This window comes from Paroedura picta, chromosome 6, assembly GCF_049243985.1.
Source record: "Paroedura picta isolate Pp20150507F chromosome 6, Ppicta_v3.0, whole genome shotgun sequence".
NCBI classification, from domain to species: Eukaryota; Metazoa; Chordata; class Lepidosauria; order Squamata; family Gekkonidae; genus Paroedura; species Paroedura picta.
In genome coordinates this window covers 8,212,720-8,234,507 of record NC_135374.1, presented here as the reverse complement: position 1 = coordinate 8,234,507, position 21,788 = coordinate 8,212,720, and the positions used below count along the sequence as shown (strand labels likewise).

Here is a 21,788-nt window from a genome sequence, read left to right as displayed (position 1 = left end):
CCCCATCTCCTTAGACAGCCCCTTCCACAGCTGAACTAGACTCACAGAATCCTAGATTGGGAAGGGGCCAAGCAGGCCATCCAGTCCCACCCCCTGCTCAGTGCAGGATAGCCTAAAACATCCAGGAGAAGGATCTGTCCAGACGCTGCTTGAAGACTTCCAGTGAAGGGGAGCTCCCCACCTCCTTAAGCAGCCCCTTCCACTGTTGAACTATTCTGACCATAAATAGTTTTTCCCCAATATCTAGCCAGCACCACTCTACAGGTAGTTTGAACCCATTGCTATGATTCCTAACCTCTGCTGCCAACAGGAACTGCTCCCTGCCCTCCTCCAAGTGACAACCTTTCAAATACTTAAAGAGGGCTATCATGTCCCCTCTCAATCTCCTTTTCTCCAGGCTGAACATTCCCAAGTCCCTCAGCCTTTCTTCACAGGGCTTCGTCCCCAGGCTCCAGAACAATTCAAACAATTTAAGTATTAAAAGCAACTGAGAGCCAGTTTGGTGTAGTGATTAGGAGTGCGGACTTCTAATCTGGCATGCCAGGTTCGATTCTGCGCTCCCCCACATGCAGCCTGCTGGGTGACCTTGGGCTAGTCACAGCACTGATTAAACTGTTCTGACCGGGCAGTGATATCAGGGCTCTCTCAGCCTCACCCACCTCACAGGGTGTCTGTTGTGGGGAGAGGAATGGGAAGGTGACTGTAAGCCGCTTTGAGCCTCCTTTGGGTAGGGAAAAGCGGCATATAAGAACCAACTCTTCTTCTTCTTCTTCAATTTAAAAGCCACCACCTTTTCTCCAATATATACCCTTACAGCATAGGGCTACCCTGCCTGAGAGGTTCTTATGGGTTGTGTGGATTCTCAGGTAGGGTGACCAGTATTCTGGGTGGGGGGGAGCATACCTGTGACATAAAGCAATTGTGTTACGCCTGTGCAGGGTACTTGCATGCTGAACACCTAACGTTATGACTTCCAGGGCTTCTAATAGTATGGCCATAATTTAACTACCCAGCAATTTTTCTTTGAAGAACCCTCTTTATGGATAACAAATAAAAATACTTCACATTTGCACATCACTTTTAATGCACTTATGATTTTTGCCATGATCCTAACAAGAGCCCTGTAAGGTAGGCCGATATTAGTAACCCCGTGCTACAGGGGAGGGGGGATCTAAGGCTGAGAGAGTGATTTGCTTAAGACCGTAGTGCAATGTGGTGCTGCCACCACCCCCGGATCATAGTTTGTTCTCTTCTCCAGTGGGCTACCCCCACTCTCAGCCAAGGCACATTTCGAAAACTTGAGATGACAACTCACTGGTGCTGCTTTTGGCTTCTGCGTGGGGCTTATGGAATGCTGATGGATTGCTCTTACTTAACATTCCCCAACTGTACCCTTAGGGAAATGAATAAACGCCTCACAGAGGAGCAAGCCAAGAAAACTTATGACCGAGCAATGAAGTTAGAACAAGAATTTGGAGAGTATTTTACAGGTATTTCTTTCTTTTTTCGAGCTACACATTTTGATCCCGCTTCTCCGTGATTTGTGCTCCTGAGACGACTTCTGAATAAATGTCTGAAACCGTAAGATAGTGAAGCCCTAACTCCCTGCAATTACATAGCTGCATCCATTGGCCTCTGAAGACACTGGATGAGGTCCTGGGATGAGGGGGTGGTCTAAAATCAGTAACAGTTGTAGGAAGTGCCGGTGGGTTTCAGGACATGGGAGAGTTCCCAGGGAAGAGAGATGTTGCTCTAATTCTGCTGCCCATTCAATGTAGCAGAAACCATGATGGTTGTGCATTCCTCATTCCTATGAATATCTGTGCCCTCCAGGTAGGCTTTCCTGAAGCCGCTAGTGGGGTGCTACAGAAGACAGGACGCTGGACTAGATGATAAAGTTCATTAATCGTAAATATATGGCGATCAGTTTTTCAAATGTGTTCTCAAAACCACTAATATTTTGCATTCACTTTTAATGTTATAATCCAGCTTGTACGGCACAGTCTATTTTGTCGTATATTGTATGACTCAATTCTTAATTACCATGTTTCTTTTCGTGATTTGGTCAATGACCGTAATAATAAATATAAGAATATGCTCTCTACACGCAGCAATTTCATCAAGATTCCAAGATTTGTGCAACCCTTCAGCAAAAGCAGGAATCTTGATCGATGCCAGCAGTTACGCCCGCATGGCGAGGAGTCTCCATTTGGCATGCAATCCAAACACAGCAGAAGAAGAAGAAGAAGAGTTGGTTCTTATATGCCACTTTTCCCTACCCAAAGGAGGCTCAAAGCAGCTTACAGTCGCCTTCCCATTCCTCTCCCCACAACAGACACCCTGTGGGGTACGTGAGGCTGAGAGAGCCCTGATATCACTGCCCGGTCAGAACAGTTTTATCAGTGCTGTAGTGAGCCCAAGGTCACCCAGCTGGCTGCATGTGGGGGAGCGCAGAATTGAACCTGGCATGCCAGATTAGAAGTCCACACTCCTAACCACTACACCAAACTGGCTCTCTGGCAGCACTGGCATTAGTAATGGAGCATACTCTGGCATTTTGCTATGTCAGATGCCATTTTCCCTGCCTTGGTGTAGTGGTTGAGAGCCAGTGTGGTGTAGTGATTAAGAGCATTGGCCTCTAATCTGGCAAGCCAGGTTTGATTCCCCGTTTCTCCACATGCAGTCCACCTTGGACTAATCACAGATGCAATAGAGCTATTCTCATAGAGCAGTCCGGTCAGAGTTCTTTCAGCCTCACCTACCTCACAAGTTGTCTGTTGTGGGGAGAGGAAGGGAAGGTGACAATGGTAAGCCGTTTTGAGACTTCCTTGTACAGTGAAAAGCAGGGTATAAAGACCAACTCTTCTTCTTTTTCCCTCCTAAGCCACCCGTTGAGTTTTTGGAAGGCTTATTAGCAAATTGTGAATTGCTATAGCATTATATTGCTATAGCATTATAGCATAATAGCTATAGCATTATAGCAGAAAAGCCTAAGCTCATCTTAGCTTGAAAGCTAAGCAAGGTCGGCCATGGTGAGTAGTTGGATGGAGAAGACCAGGTTTGTTGTGCAAGGGAAAGGAACGGCAAATCATTTCTGTTCCTCTTCTGCCTGAAAAACCCTAGAAGGGTAAGTCAGCTGGATGGCACTTCATTATTTTTTTAAATTATTTCTTATTATTTTGAATGAACATAATGAAAACATAAAGAAAAGCACATTTGAATAGAAAGATGAATCGTTTCCACCCAGCATTTTCTTTTTGCATATTCCAGTATTAATGTTCATAATCATTGCCTTACAACAGCCGTGATAATATATAAAAGGCAGAGAGCATTTACTTATCCATAAAATTCAGAAAGAAGTCCCAGTGATCATCCAGTTCTTCCAGTGGCCTTCTATTTACTAGATTAGTCAATTTTGCCATTTGGGCCAATTCTCTAACCTTTTCTAACCATATAACCGCTCCAGGCAATTCCTGCATTGTTCACCTAGACTGAAAGCCCAGCTGCTGTGGTTGTGTGGAAGACAAATTCTCTAGCCTGTTTAGGCAAATTGGGAGGGAAAGCACTCGACAACATAAATGTGGGGTCGAAAGGAAACTTAATTTTTAGAATTATTTTCCCCATCGCTCCATGTACTTTTATCCAGAACCTTTTAGCACCTTCACAAGAGCACCACGTATGGAAAAAGGAACCAGTGGCATCGTAATATCCCCAATGGCACTTAATTATTATACTAGCATTATAGTGCTATAGCAATTACCTAAGAAAGCTCTCTCTGGGCTTTGGGGAGAATGGTGGCTGTAGGGGGGGCTGATGAAAAGGAAATAGCCGAAATGGGGTATATCCCTTCAAAAATTGCACCAATTTCTACTAGGCTGTGGTTCAGCACTCTTCAGCTGATTCGGTGACCAGTCAAGCCCGAAGTGGCCAGTGCCGTGGCACAGGGGGAGAGGCAGCAGCACACCAGTAGGTGCCTGCACACAGGTGCAGAGCTCTGCGCCTGCATGCAGGCACTGGGATATGCGCACCGCCCCTTCCCCCTGCACTGCAGCGCTGGCTGCTTCAGGCTTGACTAGCCACCAAATCAGCCGAAGCGCACCAAAGCGCACAAGACTACATTTTCCACCTTGCTCTTTTCCACTGTGACAGGCAGACCACTGTGACCACCCATCTGGATCTGCCTCCAGATGAGAGAAGTCCTCAATTCCTTGACCACAGCTGGGCCAATCGTGGCGCAGAATAAAGTTTGTTAAAAACAACGAATCTGTTTCTTTCCTGCAGCTATCGTCCAAGGAGAAACCTTAGAAGATATATATAACCAATGCAAACTGGTAATCGAAGAACAGTCTGGGCCTTTCATCTGGATTCCGTCCAAGGAGAAGCTATAAACCCGTCACTTCACTTCAAATCCCAGCAGAAGAGTATTTAGAAGAAAACCTTAATTCTATACCAGTTGGAAGCTTTTCTTTTCTTTTCTTTTTTCTTTTTCCTGGGGTGGGATTTTATTTTTTAAGAGGGGGGAAAATTGGGGGGTTGCTTTTACGTTTTTTTTTTTTTGCGGTCGATGTGAATTTTTATTTTTCCTGAATGTACAACACAAAGCGTTCGAAGCCATGAAGGACATCGGTTTGGTCAGGAAGGGTAGAGAAAAAAAAACTTTAAAAAAAAAGACTTTTGCCATATAAAATGAAAAACTCTTACCGTGCGCTCGCCGTATCCTTTGACGGGATAGACTTTGACGGGGAGGCTCGCGGTCCCAAAGAGCTTGGCACCGGCTTGGCCCATATCTCTGTCCGTATTCTTGGCTCGGCTCGGTACACTTGTCGATCGCTTTAAGAAGAAATCCCCGGTCTCGGACCCGGATTTCGATCCTGCAAAGAACGTCACCGTGGCTCCGATCCGCAGCCCAGGAGCTCGAAGTGGCCGCCAACGCAAGCTTGTCTTTTAACTTGGGTTCCCCGGACAAGAAACGGAGCATCCTGCAGGACCGTATCCGAAAGAAACTGATCCATCTTCCGCTGAACTCTGCAAAAAAAAACAAAAATCCTTAAATGATTTGTTCGGGATGTTGGATCGAGGTCCGGGTTAGGTCATGGCCCATCCCTCCTGAGTTTCATATATCTATGCACATCGTTTTTGGGTTGCTATTTTTCTTTCCAGTGACCAATCTGGAGCGTTCCCCCCCATCCCCGCACTTCAAGCCCACCATTTCATGTCAAAGGGGGTTCATTCGATGAGATTCGGTGGGGAGGGAACTACACCAAGTGGCAACCTGCTCAGATGCAAGCCCGGGAGTTTGCAGTGGTAAAACGTGACCAAGAGGGTTACCGTTGGGTAAAGCTTTACTTTTTTTTGTTGTCGTCGTCGATTGTCTATATATTATCATTTATATAAAGATAGAAGGCACTTAAAAGATGGGATAATTTATTAAAGAATCTATATTGATGTATAGGCGCTAATTTCTATAGGGGACAAACTATTTTGTGAGAGATTTTGTAAAGATTAAGAAGGTGAACTATTTTTCGTCCTTGGCTGGCTATAAAATGCGAAGGAGGACTTTCAAGTTGCACTATCCCATAATATTCCCCGTTACGGTTCCCTGTAATCTTATGTTCTAAGCTCTAGACTTCGCGGTCATTTTCTCCTCTCCTTTTTCATTTGGGATAAAATTCCTATGGGAAGCACTCTTTTTTTTAATTTCATTGAAATGTATAGCACGGAGCAGACAGGTTGGATAGCAAATGTCAGTGGCTTGAATGCAGTTTCTGGTGTATGGGGTTTTGTGAAAACCTGTTTCAACGAGCAAAGAGACACCATTTAGAGGTCACTTTCCCTCTCTCCTTCCCAGTTCTTTAAAAAGCAACAGCAAAGATGCCTTTTCACGGGAAAGCCACTGATAAGCGTTTTGTTTCACAGTCTACGCAAGCTACGTCAAGCAGGTTGTAGTGGAAATGGGGTTGAGTCTGTGTGCATTTGTTCCAGGATGCGCTGATGTTCAAGGCATAGTTGACTTCTTGTTTTTAGATCTCGGGCCAATGGGACAGCCTCCCAGGAGATTTTTCTTCACACGAGCGTAAACCCCAAACAAGATATGTTCAGATCTGAGACCTGATCTAAAGGGAACCTCTGTGTTCAGGGCCTGCAGGCAATATCAGAGGAAGGGTTCGGCTTGGTTGTCCACTGTGTGAGATAGGATGCTGGAACAGATGGACTGAACAGATGGTCTGATTCATCTGGTGTCTTCTGATGTTCTTACCAGGAGAAAGCCTTGGCCTCTGTTCACAGTCGTTGGACCTCCAGAGCAACTGGTTGGCCATTGCATGAGACAGGATGCTGGATCAGATGAGCCACTGGTCCAATCCAGTGGGGATCTCCAGATGTTCTTAACATCAAGAGAAGGCCTCGGCCTCCGCGCCATTTGTTGGCCCTCCACAGCAACTGGTTGGCTCTCTGTAGAACAGGATGGTGGACCAGTGGTATGATTTTGCAAGGCTTTTTGTATGTTCTTATGTTGTGGATTCAGATCTCGTGTGGTTTTTGCAAACAGAGCTACGAAGGGGCCAATTCAAATCAGGGTTGCTCATCGGGCAACAGAGGTCAGTGTTGCTCCGCCACCTAAAAGGCTCTGCTCTTTCTTCTGGGGATCAAAATGTTAAGATACAATATGCTGTGGTATTGCAGCGCTGGACTGGCAGAGTCCCCTGGCCAGGGTCCCCAGCTCAGGCAGAATGTAGCCTGTAGCTAGAGATGGAAGAGTTCCACCAAGCTCACCTCCATACTGGTTCCTGTACTTCCTTCTTCCCAGTGCATTCTGGGGACTGTAGTTCCCAGGAACTCTGATGTTCATGATCTAGAGAGGGGTCCTATTCCGAGGAGACCTTTGGCACTAATGGCTGCTTTTAAAGATCCAAATTCTGTCTAGCCTCCAAAAACTAATTTAAGGAGCTCAGCCCTGTGAGAGGCGCGCTCTTTACATGTTCAGAGATGCGCAAAACAAGCAGTTAGAGTCCTGATGCTCCAGTTCTCAGAAGCACCCGCTCAAGTGGAGCACTGCTGGAAGGAATGAGCAGTTCTTATATGTCTTTATTCCTTATTATTTTTTGCCACTAAGTGTCTCGAGACTTCATGCCAAGGAGGCGATGAAAGATGAAAGGTTTGTGAGACTTCATCTTTTTCTCAGCTCTTCTTTGAATGCATGGCTTCCCTTTACGAGCACATCTGAAGAACCAAGATCGCTCATCCCCCCCCCCAAAAAAAAAAACCCATTTAAGTAGAAAATTCCAATTTTTAAAAAAATGTCTCAGGCCCTCTTCTAAGAAAACAATCCAGAGATGGTGAATGCCACCGGGATTGGAACATGGTAATCCAAGAAACAGACGGTGCGGTGCTAAGCAGAGATGTACCCTTCGAAGTCTGTTTAGGCTTGCCCTGTAGATCCCTCTGATATCGACTGAGGGTCCCGATCCAAATAGCCGTATGCACCCCAGATTTCCCCGTTTCTTTCGAGAGCAGCCCTTAGGAAACCCATTTGTGGGCGAATGAATCCCAGGTGTGACACCTGCCTGGAATTACCGAATCAGAGCTCAGAACTGCTTTACCTAGGGTGCCAGACAAATAGAGAGAACCGGAATCTAGACAAAGAAGCTGTCAGCCAGGAAAGGGAGAACCACGCTGAGAGCTTAATGGGTTAATCTTTTATGTAGCACTTTCCATACACCAAGTGCTTTATGACCGTTGTATAATTCATCCTCACAACACCCTTGTGAGGGCAGCTGGTTTATTATCCCCATTTTACAGATGGGGGCAGGGAATACCGAGTCACCTCCTGGGCCACCTTGTCCACATGGGAAAATCCAGTTGCGAATTACTTTTGTGGCACCATGATCCCCACAGGATCCCATAAGGTGCAGGAGCCACCAATGGGAACGGGAATTTTCCGCCAAGGCTGCCCAGTGCAGGATTTGAACTCGCCACCCCTTTCTTGCTCAGCATCCAGTTCACCATTTGCTGGGCCACACTGGCCTGATTAACCAAGCAGTCGGTACGAAATAAAGACAGATACAAAAAAAAAAAAAAGGCATTATATTCTTATCACCTTTTTGCCTAATCCAGCCTGCAGACTAGGAACTTACAACAACAAAATGGAAATCTGGGTGCATTCATCAAACAATTTTTCAAATGAGAAGGGCTAGAAACTCTTGTTTAAAAAAAAATGTAGGAAAGGTTAAACCTGGGGCGCTTCCTGCAGAAGCCCACAGGAAAAACCCCAAATGCCTGAGAAAATGGAGTATTTTTTTTTTAATGTCTGCAAAACACTGTTGTCTCAGGCCTGGGTCGTGGTACCCTTGCCCCAGAAGCCTGGCACAAAATCCTTCAGTCTGATTTCCCACTTTGTTTTCCAGCTCTCGATCTGCTTGTTTGCTTCTCAGTTCGGCATGCGACCTTTCCCGAGAGATCTCCTACTGGTAAATGTTCCGTTCCATGCTGCGCTTCCCGGTTTGGCGATACGACTGTGGCTAAAATGAGGTTTTTCTTCCCATCCATCCTGCGTTACTGTAGTAACATTCTTTTTTCTCTCTCTCTCTCCCCGGTTTCCCTATGGGTGCGTGCGTGTGTACGTGTTTTTTTTGTGTTTCCAGCTTCGACTTGCCGTTTCGCTTTTTTTAAACGGAAAAAAAAAAGAGAGAGAAAGAAATCTGTATATTTTGGAGCAAAAAAAATCACCAAGCGATAACGAAACAAGCCTAGTTCTCTTTAGGTCTTACATTTCCGTTCGGTTTCACGTTTGGATGCTTGTATAGTTCATGTTTTTTGACAGCGGATAGAGGTCTGATGTGGGTAGGGGGGTGTTAATGTTTCTCAGGTGTTCCGACATTGCGCTGGGTCTTCCTTTGTTTGACAGAATGGTCTACGGCAGGGGTAGTCAACCTGTGGTCCTCCAGATGTCCATGGACCACAATTCCCATGAGCCCCTGCCAGCAAATGCTGGCAGGGGCTCATGGGAATTGAAGTCCATGGAAATCTGGAGGACCACAGGTTGACTACCCCTGGTCTACGGGGACCACAGCCCCCCAAAATAGGAGAGAAGAATCTTAACAGGTGCAGAAGGGAAACAATATATTCCAGAGTGTCGATCCCCCAACTCCTTCCAAGCACTTAGCTCTTTGTTAGAGGAACCTCAAAAAAGGCTTTCACCCTCTCCAAACATTTCCTTGCTAATGCCTGTAATGTAATGTAATCAGAGGTGAATTAGGGGAGTTGAATTATACTTTATTTCTGCACTCCCCTAATGAAGCCATTCAGAACACAGTGGGATCTACACCCTGGGATGTAATAATTTCACCTTCCATACCGCTGAGATTATTCTTTTTTTCCCCCGTTCGGCCCAGGATTCGTCAATGAGCCTGTTCTCAAAAACGTTAAATAGCATCAACAGAATTTCCTTCATCAGACAAAATTCTGGAACGGCCCTCTCAATGAGGAACACATGAGGATGTGGGCCAAACTAGATGTTACAGCACCTATGGGTGATAAAGAGGTGGTGGGGGGGGGGGATATTTAAAAACTGTTATGGCTCTGCCACTTAAGAGTACAACCAAGAAGCAACAAAGGGTAAGTGTAGGAATCACAGGAAGCTCTATGGTTAAACCCAGCGATGTCAGAGATGTCTTGTCCCCGCCCATGTCCGAGCCCTCCTGCCAGTTGCTTGGCAACCCTGGTTAAGATGCAGTCCTGGCTGGGCCTGCAGTTTGGCAGGACAAGGCAATCGTATGTAAGTCATTGTCCGTCCCGTCCCCACCCATCCTGCACCTTTTCAAGTGCCGAAGCAGCCTTAAGAAGGCCCAGGGGAGGGACAAGATTGCCCTTCAAGCATTCTTAAATGGCTGTTCCACTCTCAAAGGTCGTCGGTGGCCACGGATCGGACCTGTAGACACTGTAACATCTAGTTTGGCCCAAATGCAGGGTGGTCAGGGACTGCGGTTGCTGTGGACGGAGGCTGGTCTGAGCCATCAGCATTTGTCACGGGCGAAGATTTGATAATGTTGTTTTTGAGGGGGAAGGGAGGCAGATCCTGGACCCTGGAGGGCTCGTGCCAGATCACATCTCTGGTGCTATTTCTTATGTTCTTCTGGCACACTTCGTAGCACCGTGAGCGGTCCAGGAGGAACCAAAAATGACTTGATGCTCTTCTCGTTGCCCTCTGGATCTGCCTGTGCCGACGCACCATGTTTTAAGCACGCGTCTCCTCCTCTCTGTTCCACAAACCATTTCACTCACACACACACACAAACACACAAACTTGACCGGAACTGTTCCCCCCACCTCCACCCGTTTGGCTGTCTTTCCTTCTTTCCTAGGGAGGTGACGGCACGTCACTCGTGCCGGATCGCTCTCTTCCTTAAAATGGAACGAAGACAGCCCACGAAGATTGAGGAAAGAGACAGCTTGCGCGATTTGGCCCCTTTCCAAGTAGGGACGACTAGATTCCTTTCCTCCTCTAGGGCCCATTCTGCACACGTCGGATAATGCACTTTGACTGTGCTTTTGTGGCTGGATTATCCTGTGCGGAACAGGAAACTCTTCTAAAATGCATTGGAAGCGCATTATCCAACAAGTGCAGAATGGGCCCAGGGCAAGCCATCAGGCAGAGACTACTGGGTCTTGTGCCAGTGTCCTAAATAAGAACACCTGGCTGATTTGGCAAGGGAACAACCCATTTTCCACAAGACACTGTTGTGACAGCAAAGCCACCCAAGCGAATTCTTGTGCACCTCCTTTAAATCAGACCTTAGCAGGTGTAAAAACAGTGTCCATCAGAAATTAGACTTGAGGATCTCCAGAATTCACAACTGTTTGAGACCTGTGAGTCTGGGGGAATTTTGAAAGTGTAGCTCTCTATCCCTAACAGTATCCTTTGACCAGTTTCCTCTTATTAGGCTTTTTGCACCCCCAGGCAGAGTTGCCCACTGACAGACAGAATAATTTTTTTTAACTGGCCCTGTTATTTGCATTGTTACGTCACTTCCAAGGATAACATTAGATAGCTCTAGGAATCGTGCTGGAAATTTTATGCTTTTGACCACAGAGTTTCCGGTGATTCCTAGAGTTACCCTGCATCACTTCTGGGTTTCCCCCGTAAGTGTTGCATCAATGCACAGGTTATTATGAGCCCCCCGCCCCGCAATTCTCCTGCTAGTTGCACAAAAGAACTTCAGTTATTCTACCCTTTACTATTTTATCTTCTGATCAATCCTATGAGAAAGGTGAGGCCTAAAGAAAATGACTAGCCTCCCCATGAGTGGCATGACAGATTTCCCAGATCTCAGTCTGACATTCTAGCCCCAAATCCACACTGGCCTCCAGAGACTTCCAGAGTATGCACCCAGTCCATTAACAACATGCGCACCAAGTGGGCCGGACACAGACAAATATTTGAAGAAAGCTCAGTCGCTGTAAGAGAGCGGCTTGTAGGATGAGAATTTGGGCAGAGAAAGATGGCATGTCTCATATCTGGGTCAAGGCCTGGGTTGATCCCAATCATAAGGCGTTGTATTCAGGGAGAAGAACAGAGGTGTAATTCCATGTCCTTCCTGAAGAGGGTCCCTGTCTACCATTTCCCTTCCGGTTGCCATGGCAGGAAGTGAAGCAGGGCCCTTCCTGTTTGTTTGTTTATTTAACACAATTGAGCCCTGCCCTTCTTCCAGTAACCGGAAGGCAATCCAGGTAGATCTGTTTTTCCCTCACCTCCATTTTACCCACGCAACAGCCTTGAAGTCAGTTAGCCTGAGACACAGAGAATGGCTGAAGGTCACCAAAGCAAGCTTCATGGCAGACTAGCCATTTGAACCTGGATCTCCCGGATTCTAATCCGACGCCCCTACCCTCTACACCTCACCACCTGGAGCAACACTGCCATCACAACCGCACTCTTCCTATATTCCTTTTCATCCCCACGCATCTCATAGACCTTTTTCTGACTCCTTCAATTTCCTCCTTTCTCTGCCTACCAGGGAATCCTCTCTCTTTCTTCTCCCCTACTCGCCATCTGAATTTTCCTCATTTTCACCTTTCGGGTCAATTCTTTGGATGAAGGTCGAGGAGAAAGGAACGGGAGCATGATGGACCCTTGGGGAAAACTGGAGAATCTGGGCAACCAAATCCTGGGAGATTCTATGACATTTGATTCTCCCCAGAATCAGAGGATAACCTTATATCGCTCGAAAGAATAGTCTGGACTTCTCAGGAGTTAAGCTTACTTAGGCTCACTTGTTCTGATCCGTAGTGATCAGTGACTCATAGGGGGAATATTAGAGGCCAAGGGTCTCGGCAGGTTATTGTCCTTGTCTTGTCGATTGCATAAAGTTACTCTTTTTCAAGTCTAAGATCATTTGGGGGGGAAATGTGGTTTTAATTAGTCATCATAATGATTAGATACAGAAGGGAAATGCATTGTTCCAATATGACTCTCTTGCAATCAAAGGTATTCCTGTGGATGCAGCCAAGCTCTAGAGTTCTGTAAAAAAATAAATACATAGACTGAGAAATCGGGAGCCTCTTAAAATCCAAACAATTTTCAACCCATTTCAAAGGCTTTCCAAGGCAATTGTAGGCAAAGCTCGCCAATGTGAAGCTGTTGATTTCAATGGGTTAAAATGGCGGTAGCTTTGCATAGGATTTCACTGCAGGGACAAGAGGTCTACCTCGCCTATGGAGCATGTTGAAGGACAGACAGGCATCCGTCAGCACTGTGATTTTTAGATTTCGCGTTTCCAGGGAGCCTTTCCCTTCCAGCTGTCCAAGAATCTCTGCCCATCTGCCATTAAGCCCCATATGAAAGAGGACTCTGTGCCCTAGAAGTTGGCCGATGTTTCTTCCACATGGGATTGTGGCTATGCCTCTTGGAGCTCACATCTGCATGCAAAAATGGGGATAAACGGGTCATTGTAGACAACTGTCCTTTAAGGAAGCCATTTCTGCCATTATCAACCTTGCTGAAGGCCTCCTGGTTAGTTCCAAATGAACCTCAGGGCTCCCCAGAACCCTGTTTTCCTTTTTGATATCCAGGCTCAGCTTCTAGATCAAACGACCCAGGTACCTCACTCTGACAAAAGGGTGTAGAACAATAGCTTTCTCTACTTTTTTACCCTTGAGAAACCCCTGAAACATTCTTCAGGCTTAGAGAAACCCTAAAAGTGGCACAATCATGTAGAGTATGGTAGGGAAGCATGGTTGTGGACACGCCCACCCAGGCCCCTCTCCTTCCTCCCCCCCACCAGGCCCATCACTGGCCATTTTGGGAGGAGAGGGGAGTAGGTCAACACAACTATATGTGATCATATCACTCGAGAAACGCTTAACAGGTTTTTAAAATATATTAAAAATTAATCAACTCCCACCTATTGAGGAGACACTTCCAGAGCTGTCAAGAAACCCCAAAGTTTCATGAAACCCTGGTTGAGAAAGTCTGGCTCAGGTGGAAAATGTTCCTCCAGCCGAAAGAGACTTCTTCACACACACCCTTCCCCGAGCCAAGTGGTTCTTCCACTGGAGGAAAAGGCACACATTGGCGGAAGGCTCTTTAGGAGCTTATTTGTCAATTACAGTCCGGGATTCCGGGCATGGCTCACATCAGGGGGAGGCGCACCTGTACCAAATCTTCCATCAGAAATTAGACTTCCAAGCACTGCGAAAAGCTTGGAGGGTTTTCAGGTTTCCCTTCCGTGCCATTTTTGCGAGCAGAAACACCCACGAGGGGCTGTTGGACCCCTCCTGGGGCTCCGCGTGGCATCGCATCATTTGTTGTGTATTGCAATGAGGAAGTTCGGGCAAAGTTTTCAAATTCAGCTTCGCAGAGTGGTAATATACAGGTTTAATCCCGATTTTTATCCCAATTCTTCTCCCCAAAGCTTGGGGAGGGGACAGCGTACACCGCCCTCCTTCTTCTGTTTTACCCTCTCAACATCCCTGTGAGGTAGGTTAGCCTGAGAGTTTTCGTTTATTGATGATTATGATCATAGGTATCCTCGGTGCAAGCACCGAGTCTTGTCTGACCCTTGGAGTGACACCCTCTAGCGTTTTCATGGCAGACTCATGGGGTGGTTTGCCAGTGCCTTCCCCAGTCATTACCGTTTACCCCGCAGCAAGCTGGGTCCTCATTTGACCGACCTTGGAAGGATGGAAGGCTGAGTCAACCTTGAGCCGGCTGCTGGGATTGAACTCCCAGCCTCATGGGCAAAGCTTTCAGACAGCTGCCTTACCACTCTGCGCCACAAGAGGCTCTTGTGATTATGATCATAGACCATTCAATAGCAAGCACCAAATACAGCCACCTGAATAACATATAATCACATTAAAAATATGAAACTTAAATGTTAGACATCATAATATGCCCTGGCCACTGTTACAAGTAATTATCTTACTTCGGGCTCTGCACCAATAAGCCCAGAATTTGGACACTTGGCTTAGAAAATACAGGTTTTCACCATTGAATAATTGGTCTAAGCAAGTCTCCCCTGAGCAGTCAGGGAGTTTTACCCAGGAGTGGAAGAATGAACTTGGCCCTTGGCTTTTTATGGTACGGACAGTGAAGCACAAAATGCCCTGTAGATCCTATCTCTCCCCCTGTACATGGGCATAATATTTCAGATTCAAGTGGGTAGCCGTGTTGGTCTGAAGTAGCACAATAAAATCAGAGCTATTGCACCTTTAAGACCCACAAAGATTGATTCAACGTTTTGAGTGCAGGCACTCTTCCCCAGACTAATGAATGACCATCATAACAATGGAAATAGAAAGCAAAAGCTAATTCAGTTTTAGCAAAGAATATGGCATCATATGGCTGAATTTGGATGTTGTGATACAGTTGACTAATTTAACAGAATTGGCTTTTGCTTTATATTTCCACTGCTATGATGGTAGTTTATTAGTCTGAGGAAGAGTGCCTGCACTCAAAAGCTCACGCCTTGAATAAATCTTTGTTGGTCTTAAAGGTGCTACTGGACTCTGATAATCTTCCAGAGAAAGGGACTCTCTAATACCTGCCCTCAAGAACGGCTGTGGGTAGGGCTTCACATCTAGCCAATGTGCAAACCCTTCAATTGGGATGGGGCTCCACAAACGATAAGGAAGGGGCCAGTGACATAATATGCCTCCTTTCCACCAGGGCTCTAAAACAGGGTGACCAAGAGAACAACTGATTCCAAAGACACCAATCGAGTGTGATCATGCTGGACAGGGAGAGATCGGAACCCAAATCCCCCAGGCCCAAGTAGGGCAGTAACCATGACATTGTGCTCCTTCGTGCATAAGCATCCACAGGAATCCCCCACAATTACTGCAAACTGTTATGTTGTTCCTCCTCAATGGGAGAGCAAAGAGGCATACAGCCGATCGAATGTGGCCAGAATAATAAACTACTGTGCAACATTCTCCATCCAATTGATAACTGTCTAGGGTGTCCGTTGAACTGGGTGCGTTCACGCGTCAAAACCTGTCGGTCTGAACGGCTGGGTGTAAAGCGTTGTCTGCTTTCTTCCTAACCCCTTTTTATTTGTGTGTATTTTTTTATATACCCGTTTCTCTCGACAGGCCGTCTCTGACGTAATTTCGTGGGGTGGGGGTTCCTCTGAATCGGAACTCGAGTTTACAAATACACTATACAGCATTCACTCCTGTTAAGTGTAAATACTCAATGCATCCATTCCATTTGTGTAAAAAAAATGATAATAAAGCACACACAAGGAAGAAAAGGTGAAGAGGTGTGTTTCTTACCGGTGGTATCCCTGGAGTTTGCTCCATTTTTTGCTCCTGTGATTTCAACCATGGGGGTTTCGTGGACGGCAGTTCTGTCAATGGTTACTATTATTGTTGTTGTTCCTTTTTGTTTGTTTAATTTCTATACCAACCTCCCATCGGCTGAGAGCCAGCTTGGTGTAGTGGTCAGGAGTGCGATTTCTAATCTGGGGAGCCGGGTTTGATTACCCACTCCCCCACACGCAGCCAGCTGGGTGACCTTGGGCTCGCCACAGCACTGATAAAGCTGTTCTGACCGAGCAGTGATATCTGTGCTCTCTCAGCCTCACCTCCCTCACAGGGTGTCTGTTGTGGGGAGAGGAAAGGGAAGGCAAATGTAAGCCACTTTGAGATTCCTTCAGAGAAAAGTGGCATATAAGGACCAACTCTTCTTCTTCTTCAGTAATCTCAGGGGTCTGTCAACCTCACCTCCCTCACAAGGTGTCTGTTCTGGGGAGAGGAAAGGGAAGGTGAATGTAAGCCACTTTGAGACTCCTTTGGGTAGAGAAAAGTGGCATATAAGATCCAACTCTTCTTCTCCTTCAGTAATATCAGGCCTCTCTCAGCCTCACCTCCCTCACAGGGTGTCTATTATGGGGAGAGGAAAGGGAAGGTGAATGTAAGCCACTTTGAGACTCCTTCAGGTAGAGAAAAGCGGCATATAAAACCAACTCTTCTTCTTCTCCCAGCAGACCGGCTCAGGGCAGTGTACAACATTGATATTCACATCAATAGTTAAAAAACAATTCGCTGATTCAATGAAAATAATTAAAATTGGTTTAGTAACAATAGTTTAGGAAAGTACCAACTTGCAGCATCAGCAGTCCCAGTTAATGATAATTCTTCTGAAACTAGAGCATATTTAGGGGGCCTCTTTGTAGCAGGGAGGGCCCAGCTGATGTTATTGTTTCACTGGCCCCAACCAAAAAAGCCTGGCGGAAGAGCTCCGCTTTGCGAGCCCTGTGAAACTGTGCCAGCTGCTTTGAAAACAGCTGCTTTGGAGGGTGAACTCCATAGTATTATACAACACTGAGGCCCCTCTCTGCCCCAAATCTTGCCCATTCCTGGATCCAACTCCAAAGTCTCCAGGTATTTCCCAACCCGGAACTGGGACACCCCATAAGCTCGACAGTGTACCAGGAGTCTTGAATACTGGGGGTGGAGTAAGAGACAGGAGCAACAGATTAGGGGGCAGCCCACTGCCACCTTCCCCCTGGAGTAAGGATTCCAGCCTCCAGTTGGGACCTGGGGATCCCCTGGAATTACAGATCATCTCCAGGTAAAAGAGATCAGTTTCCCTGGAGAAAATGGCTGCTTTAGGGGGTGGACTCCAGAGCATCATACAACAATTGAGGTCCTTCACCGCCCCAAATTCCACCCACTCCTGGCTCCACCCCCAAAGCCTCCAGGTATTTCCCAACCCAGAGCTGGCAACCCTCTCCTAGGATCTCCTGGCTACACTACACATACTATGCAATAAATAATAATCACTTGGGATACTTGACTCTCAGTGTATTGCATGCATGGGCTTCCTTCTTCCCTCTGCAGCCTGCTCCTCCTGGGCCCGTTCCCAATTTGGCAGGCCCTGTTGTTCATAACTCTCCTCCCCAACCGCCTTCCAACTGGCCCCGGCATCTGCTCTGACCAGCCTGGCACAGTCTGATTCACCCACCCACTGATCTCTGTGTCAGCCAGCAAGCCTTCCCACTTCCCCTTGGCTGCACAACAATTATGTGGCGTTGGCGCGTGGCGTGCTCCTTCCCTCTCTTAAAATGTACCAGAAAAGAAGTGTGCCTGCTTGGAATTAAGGTTTACCGGCTGCCCTCTTCAGCTGTGGAATCCCCAGTTTCTGGAATGTGGGTGAAATTAGTAACAAGAATCACATGACTCCTGAAGCTGCCTACGAATCTACACAATGGCCTACCAGAGTCAGTGTCTACTCAGACTGGCAGCATCTCTCCGGGATCTTAGGCAAGGGGCTTCCATCCTTAACTGAAGATACTGAGGCTTGAACCTGGGACCTTCTGCATGTCAAGCTGATGTCCTACTACTAAGCCAGGGCATACGGTTGGATCTTCAGGGTCTCTTCTGTTGTGATACTTTAAGGTAGAAAGACTTCCTCCAGTGGATAATGGCTTTGATTGAGAAAAGTCTGTCATAGAACCATAGAGTTGGAAGGGGGCAGACACGCCATCTATTTTCACCCCCTGCTCAATGCAGGATCAGCCTAAAACATCCATGATAAGAATCCAGCCGCTGGTTAAAGACCACCAGTAAGGGGGAGCTCCCCACCTCCTTGGGCAGCCAATTCCAGTGCTGAACTACTCTGACTGGGTAAACCTTTCCCCTTATATCTAGCTAGCCCTGTTCTACACGTAGTTTAAATCAGTTACTGTGGGTCCTATCATCTGCCGCCAACAGGAACCTTTCCCTGTCCTCCTCCAAATGACAACCTTTCCAATACTTCAAGAGCTGACCATCAAAGTAAGAGGTTGCTTTGGTTTGAGAAGAGGTGAGCGGCCATCTTGAACCATGTGGCTGCCAGGTGAGCGCTGAATATGCAATAGGAATTTGTAACCTCTTCAGAAAGATGCCTACTCTATAACACCAGATAGGGTATGTTCTAGCAGAAGGACAGAAGGATTGCGTCTCACCCAATTTCTTTTGACGCTTTTGCTCAACTCTGTGCTGTGCCAAAGATATGCTCACCTCTGGAGAGCCAGTTTGGTATAGTGGTTAGGAGTGCGGACTTCTAATCTGGCATGCCGGGTTCGATTCTGCACTCCCCCACATGCAGCCAGCTGGGTGACCTTGGGCTCGCCATGGCACTGATAAAACTGTTCTGACCGAGCAGTGATATCAGGGCTCTTTCAGCCTCACCCACCTCACATGGTGTCTGTTGTGGGGAGAGGAAAGGGAAGGTGACTGTAAGCTGCTTTGAGCCTCCTTTGGGTAGAGAAAAGCGGCATATAAGGACCAACTCTTCTTCTTCTTCAGTAATCTCAGGGCTCTCTCAGCCTCACCTCCCTCACAGGGTGTCTGTTGTGGGAAGAGGAAAGGGAAGGTGAATGTAAGCCGCTTTGAGCCTCCTTCGGGTAGAGAAAAGCGGCATATAAGGACCAACTCTTCTTCTTCTTCAGTAATCTCAGGGCTCTCTCAGCCTCACCTCCCTCACAGGGTGTCTGATGTGGGGAGAGGAAAGGGAAGGTGACTGTAAGCCGCTTTGAGCCTCCTTTGGGTAGAGAAAAGCGGCATATAAGGACCAACTCTTCTTCTTCTTCAGTAATCTCAGGGCTCTCTCAGCCTCACCTCCCTCACAGGGTGTCTGATGTGGGGAGAGGAAAGGGAAGGTGAATGTAAGCCGCTTTGAGCCTCCTTCGGGTAGAGAAAAGCGGCATATAAGGACCAACTCTTCTTCTTCTTCAGTAATCTCAGGGCTCTCTCAGCCTCACCTCCCTCACATGGTGTCTGATGTGGGGAGAGGAAAGGGAAGGTGACTGTAAGCCGCTTTGAGCCTCCTTTGGGTAGAGAAAAGCGGCATATAAGGACCAACTCTTCTTCTTCTTCAGTAATCTCAGGGCTCTCTCAGCCTCACCTCCCTCACAGGGTGTCTGATGTGGGGAGAGGAAAGGGAAGGTGACTGTAAGCTGCTTTGAGCCTCTTTTGGGTAGAGAAAAGCGGCATATAAGGACCAACTCTTCTTCTTCTTCAGTAATCTCAGGGCTCTCTCAGCCTCACCTCCCTCACAGGGTGTCTGATGTGGGGAGAGGAAAGGGAAGGTGAATGTTAGCCACTTTGAGACTCCTTCGGGTAGAGAAAAGTGGCATATAAGAACCAACTTCTTCTCCTTCAGTAATCTCAGGGCTCTCTCAGCCTCCCCTCCCTCACAGGGTGTCTGTTGTGGGGAGAGGAAAGGGAAGGTGAATGTAAGCCACTTTGAGACTCCTTCGGGTAGAGAAAAGCGGCATATAAGAACCAACTCTTCTTCTCCTTCAGTAATATCAGGGCTCTCTCAGCCTCACCTCCCTCACAGGGTGTCTGATGTGGGGAGAGGAAAGGGAAGGTGAATGTAAGCCGCTTTGAGCCTCCTTCGGGTAGGGAAAAGCGGCATATAAAAACCTTCTCTTCTCAAACAGTGCTGAGCTTGACAGACCAAGGCTTTGATTCAGTATAGGGCGAGGGAAGGAGCTGTGGTTCAGCCCAAGTGCCTCTGATTCAGTATTAGGCCATTGCGTTATCTTGAATGCTACAGGAGAGGCCAACGTTCCTCCAGGAGGGACACCACCAATGTTTGTGTCCCTGTTTTGTGTGAGGTTGGTGTGAGGAAGGGCGGGTGGGAGGAAATGAAGGAAGACAGGGGACTATCACGTTGCTAGCAAATAACCCTTCACTCCAGGAGCTGCTCGTTCATGTGGAAATGTGTTTTTGCTTCGCTGCGGCCTCTTTTTTTAGCAGCCCTGCCAAGTTCGCGGAGCCTTGAACTGATCCGCTGAGACGGGACAGAGGGGAAGCTGCCTGCGGCAAGGTGAACTTCTGTTGAAGCAAGTGTCGGGGTTTTTTGCATCCCTGCTGATCAAAACATTTGACGCCGCTCCGCAAAGAGGGCTTTCTCTCCTTTGCTCTCAGCGGGGCACGGACGACATAGAAGAAGAAGAAGAAGAAGAAGAAGAAGAAGAAGAAGAAGAAGAAGAAGAAGAAGAAGAAGAAGAAGAAGAAGAAGAAGAAGAAGAAGAAGAAGAAACAGCAGCAGCCGTGGAAGGGTTGACTTGTATTATAGATATACTAGATTCAAAGCCCGTTCATGAGATATACTAGATTCAAAGCCCCCCCCCCCCTGTTTGCTTCTAGGCCTGAGGGGAAGGTCTGCTTCCCCCCTCCTCCCCCCTGCCCCCCGGCATCAGGGCGGTCTTCCGCTTGGGCCTCCATCTCATGGTGTCCTGCCACTTCCCCGTGGCTTTTTGGCCTGTCCTGGTAAGGGCCTCGAAGCCTTTCTGGCTGTGCTGGTGAGGGCCTAGATTGTGCCCTCACCCAATTGGCTAGAACTGCTGTCTGTCCTGGTGAGGGGCCAATTGGAAGCCCGATTAGCCCCTCACCCAGCCCCTCACCCACTATTTGCCCACTTAGCCCTTAGCCAAATATGAATACAGTGAAAGCTGTATAAAGATAGTTTTTAGGAGAAATGTAGAAGGAGAAGAAGTGGAGGGAGAAGAAGGCGAAGAACGAAGAGGAGAAGGTTGATTTTTATACCCTGCTTTTCACTGCCCAAAGGAGTCTCAAAGCAGCTTCCAATCACTTTTCCTTCCTCTCCCTATAACAGACACCCTGTGAGGTGGGTGAGGCTGAGAGAGTTCTGACAGAAGTGATCTATGAGAACAGCTGTAACAGGACTGTGACTGGCCCAAGGTCACCCTGCTGGCTGCAGGGGGGGGGAATGAATGGGGAATCAAACCCAGCTCTCCTGATTAGAGGCCACCGTTTTTCAGTGCAACACCAAGGTGGCTCTCATAGTCCAGAGGTGAGCTGTTATCGCTCCAAAACATTCCTTTTCACCAGGAGAATTGATTTCTGTACTCAGGAGATGTGCTGTAATCCTGAGGGGTCCCCAGGGTAGGCTGGGAAGCTGGCATCCCTAATACACATGAACTGTGCATTCTTACATACCCCAGCTATCTTCTGCTAAATTCTTTTGAATTCCTCGTCCCACAAAAAGGCTGCACATCCTCGTGCAAGAGCCATTTTGGTGTAGTGGTTAAGAGTGCGGATTTCTAATCTGGCATGCTGGGTTCGATTCTGCACTTCCCCACGTGCAGCCAGCTGGGTGACCTTGGGCTCGTCACAGTCCTGATAGTCCTGTTCTCACAGAGCAGTGATATCAGGGCTCTCTCAGCTTCACTCACCTCACAGGGCGTCTGTTGTGGGGAGAGGAAAGGGAAGGAGACTGTAAACCGCTTTGAGACTCCTTCGAGTAGAGAAAAGCGGCCTTTAAGAACCAACTC

General features: G+C 47.4%; 1 protein-coding gene across 27 annotated transcripts in view; it reads left to right on the top strand.

Annotated features, from left to right (window-relative positions):
* The window catches only part of DLG2 (discs large MAGUK scaffold protein 2), a 1,130,680-nt gene that overhangs the window by 947,804 nt on the left and 161,088 nt on the right, over positions 1-21,788 (top strand). For 26 of the 27 annotated variants that reach the window (XM_077341322.1, XM_077341326.1, XM_077341325.1 and 23 more), the window contains 2 exons: positions 1,399-1,490; positions 4,282-15,751. In XM_077341322.1, coding sequence (XP_077197437.1) covers positions 1,399-1,490; positions 4,282-4,388 — 199 coding nt within the window. In that variant the 3' untranslated portion in view covers positions 4,389-15,751. Of the gene's footprint in view, positions 1-1,398; positions 1,491-4,281; positions 15,752-21,788 lie in introns of those variants that run through there. The other variant, XR_013231698.1, reaches the window with a different exon arrangement.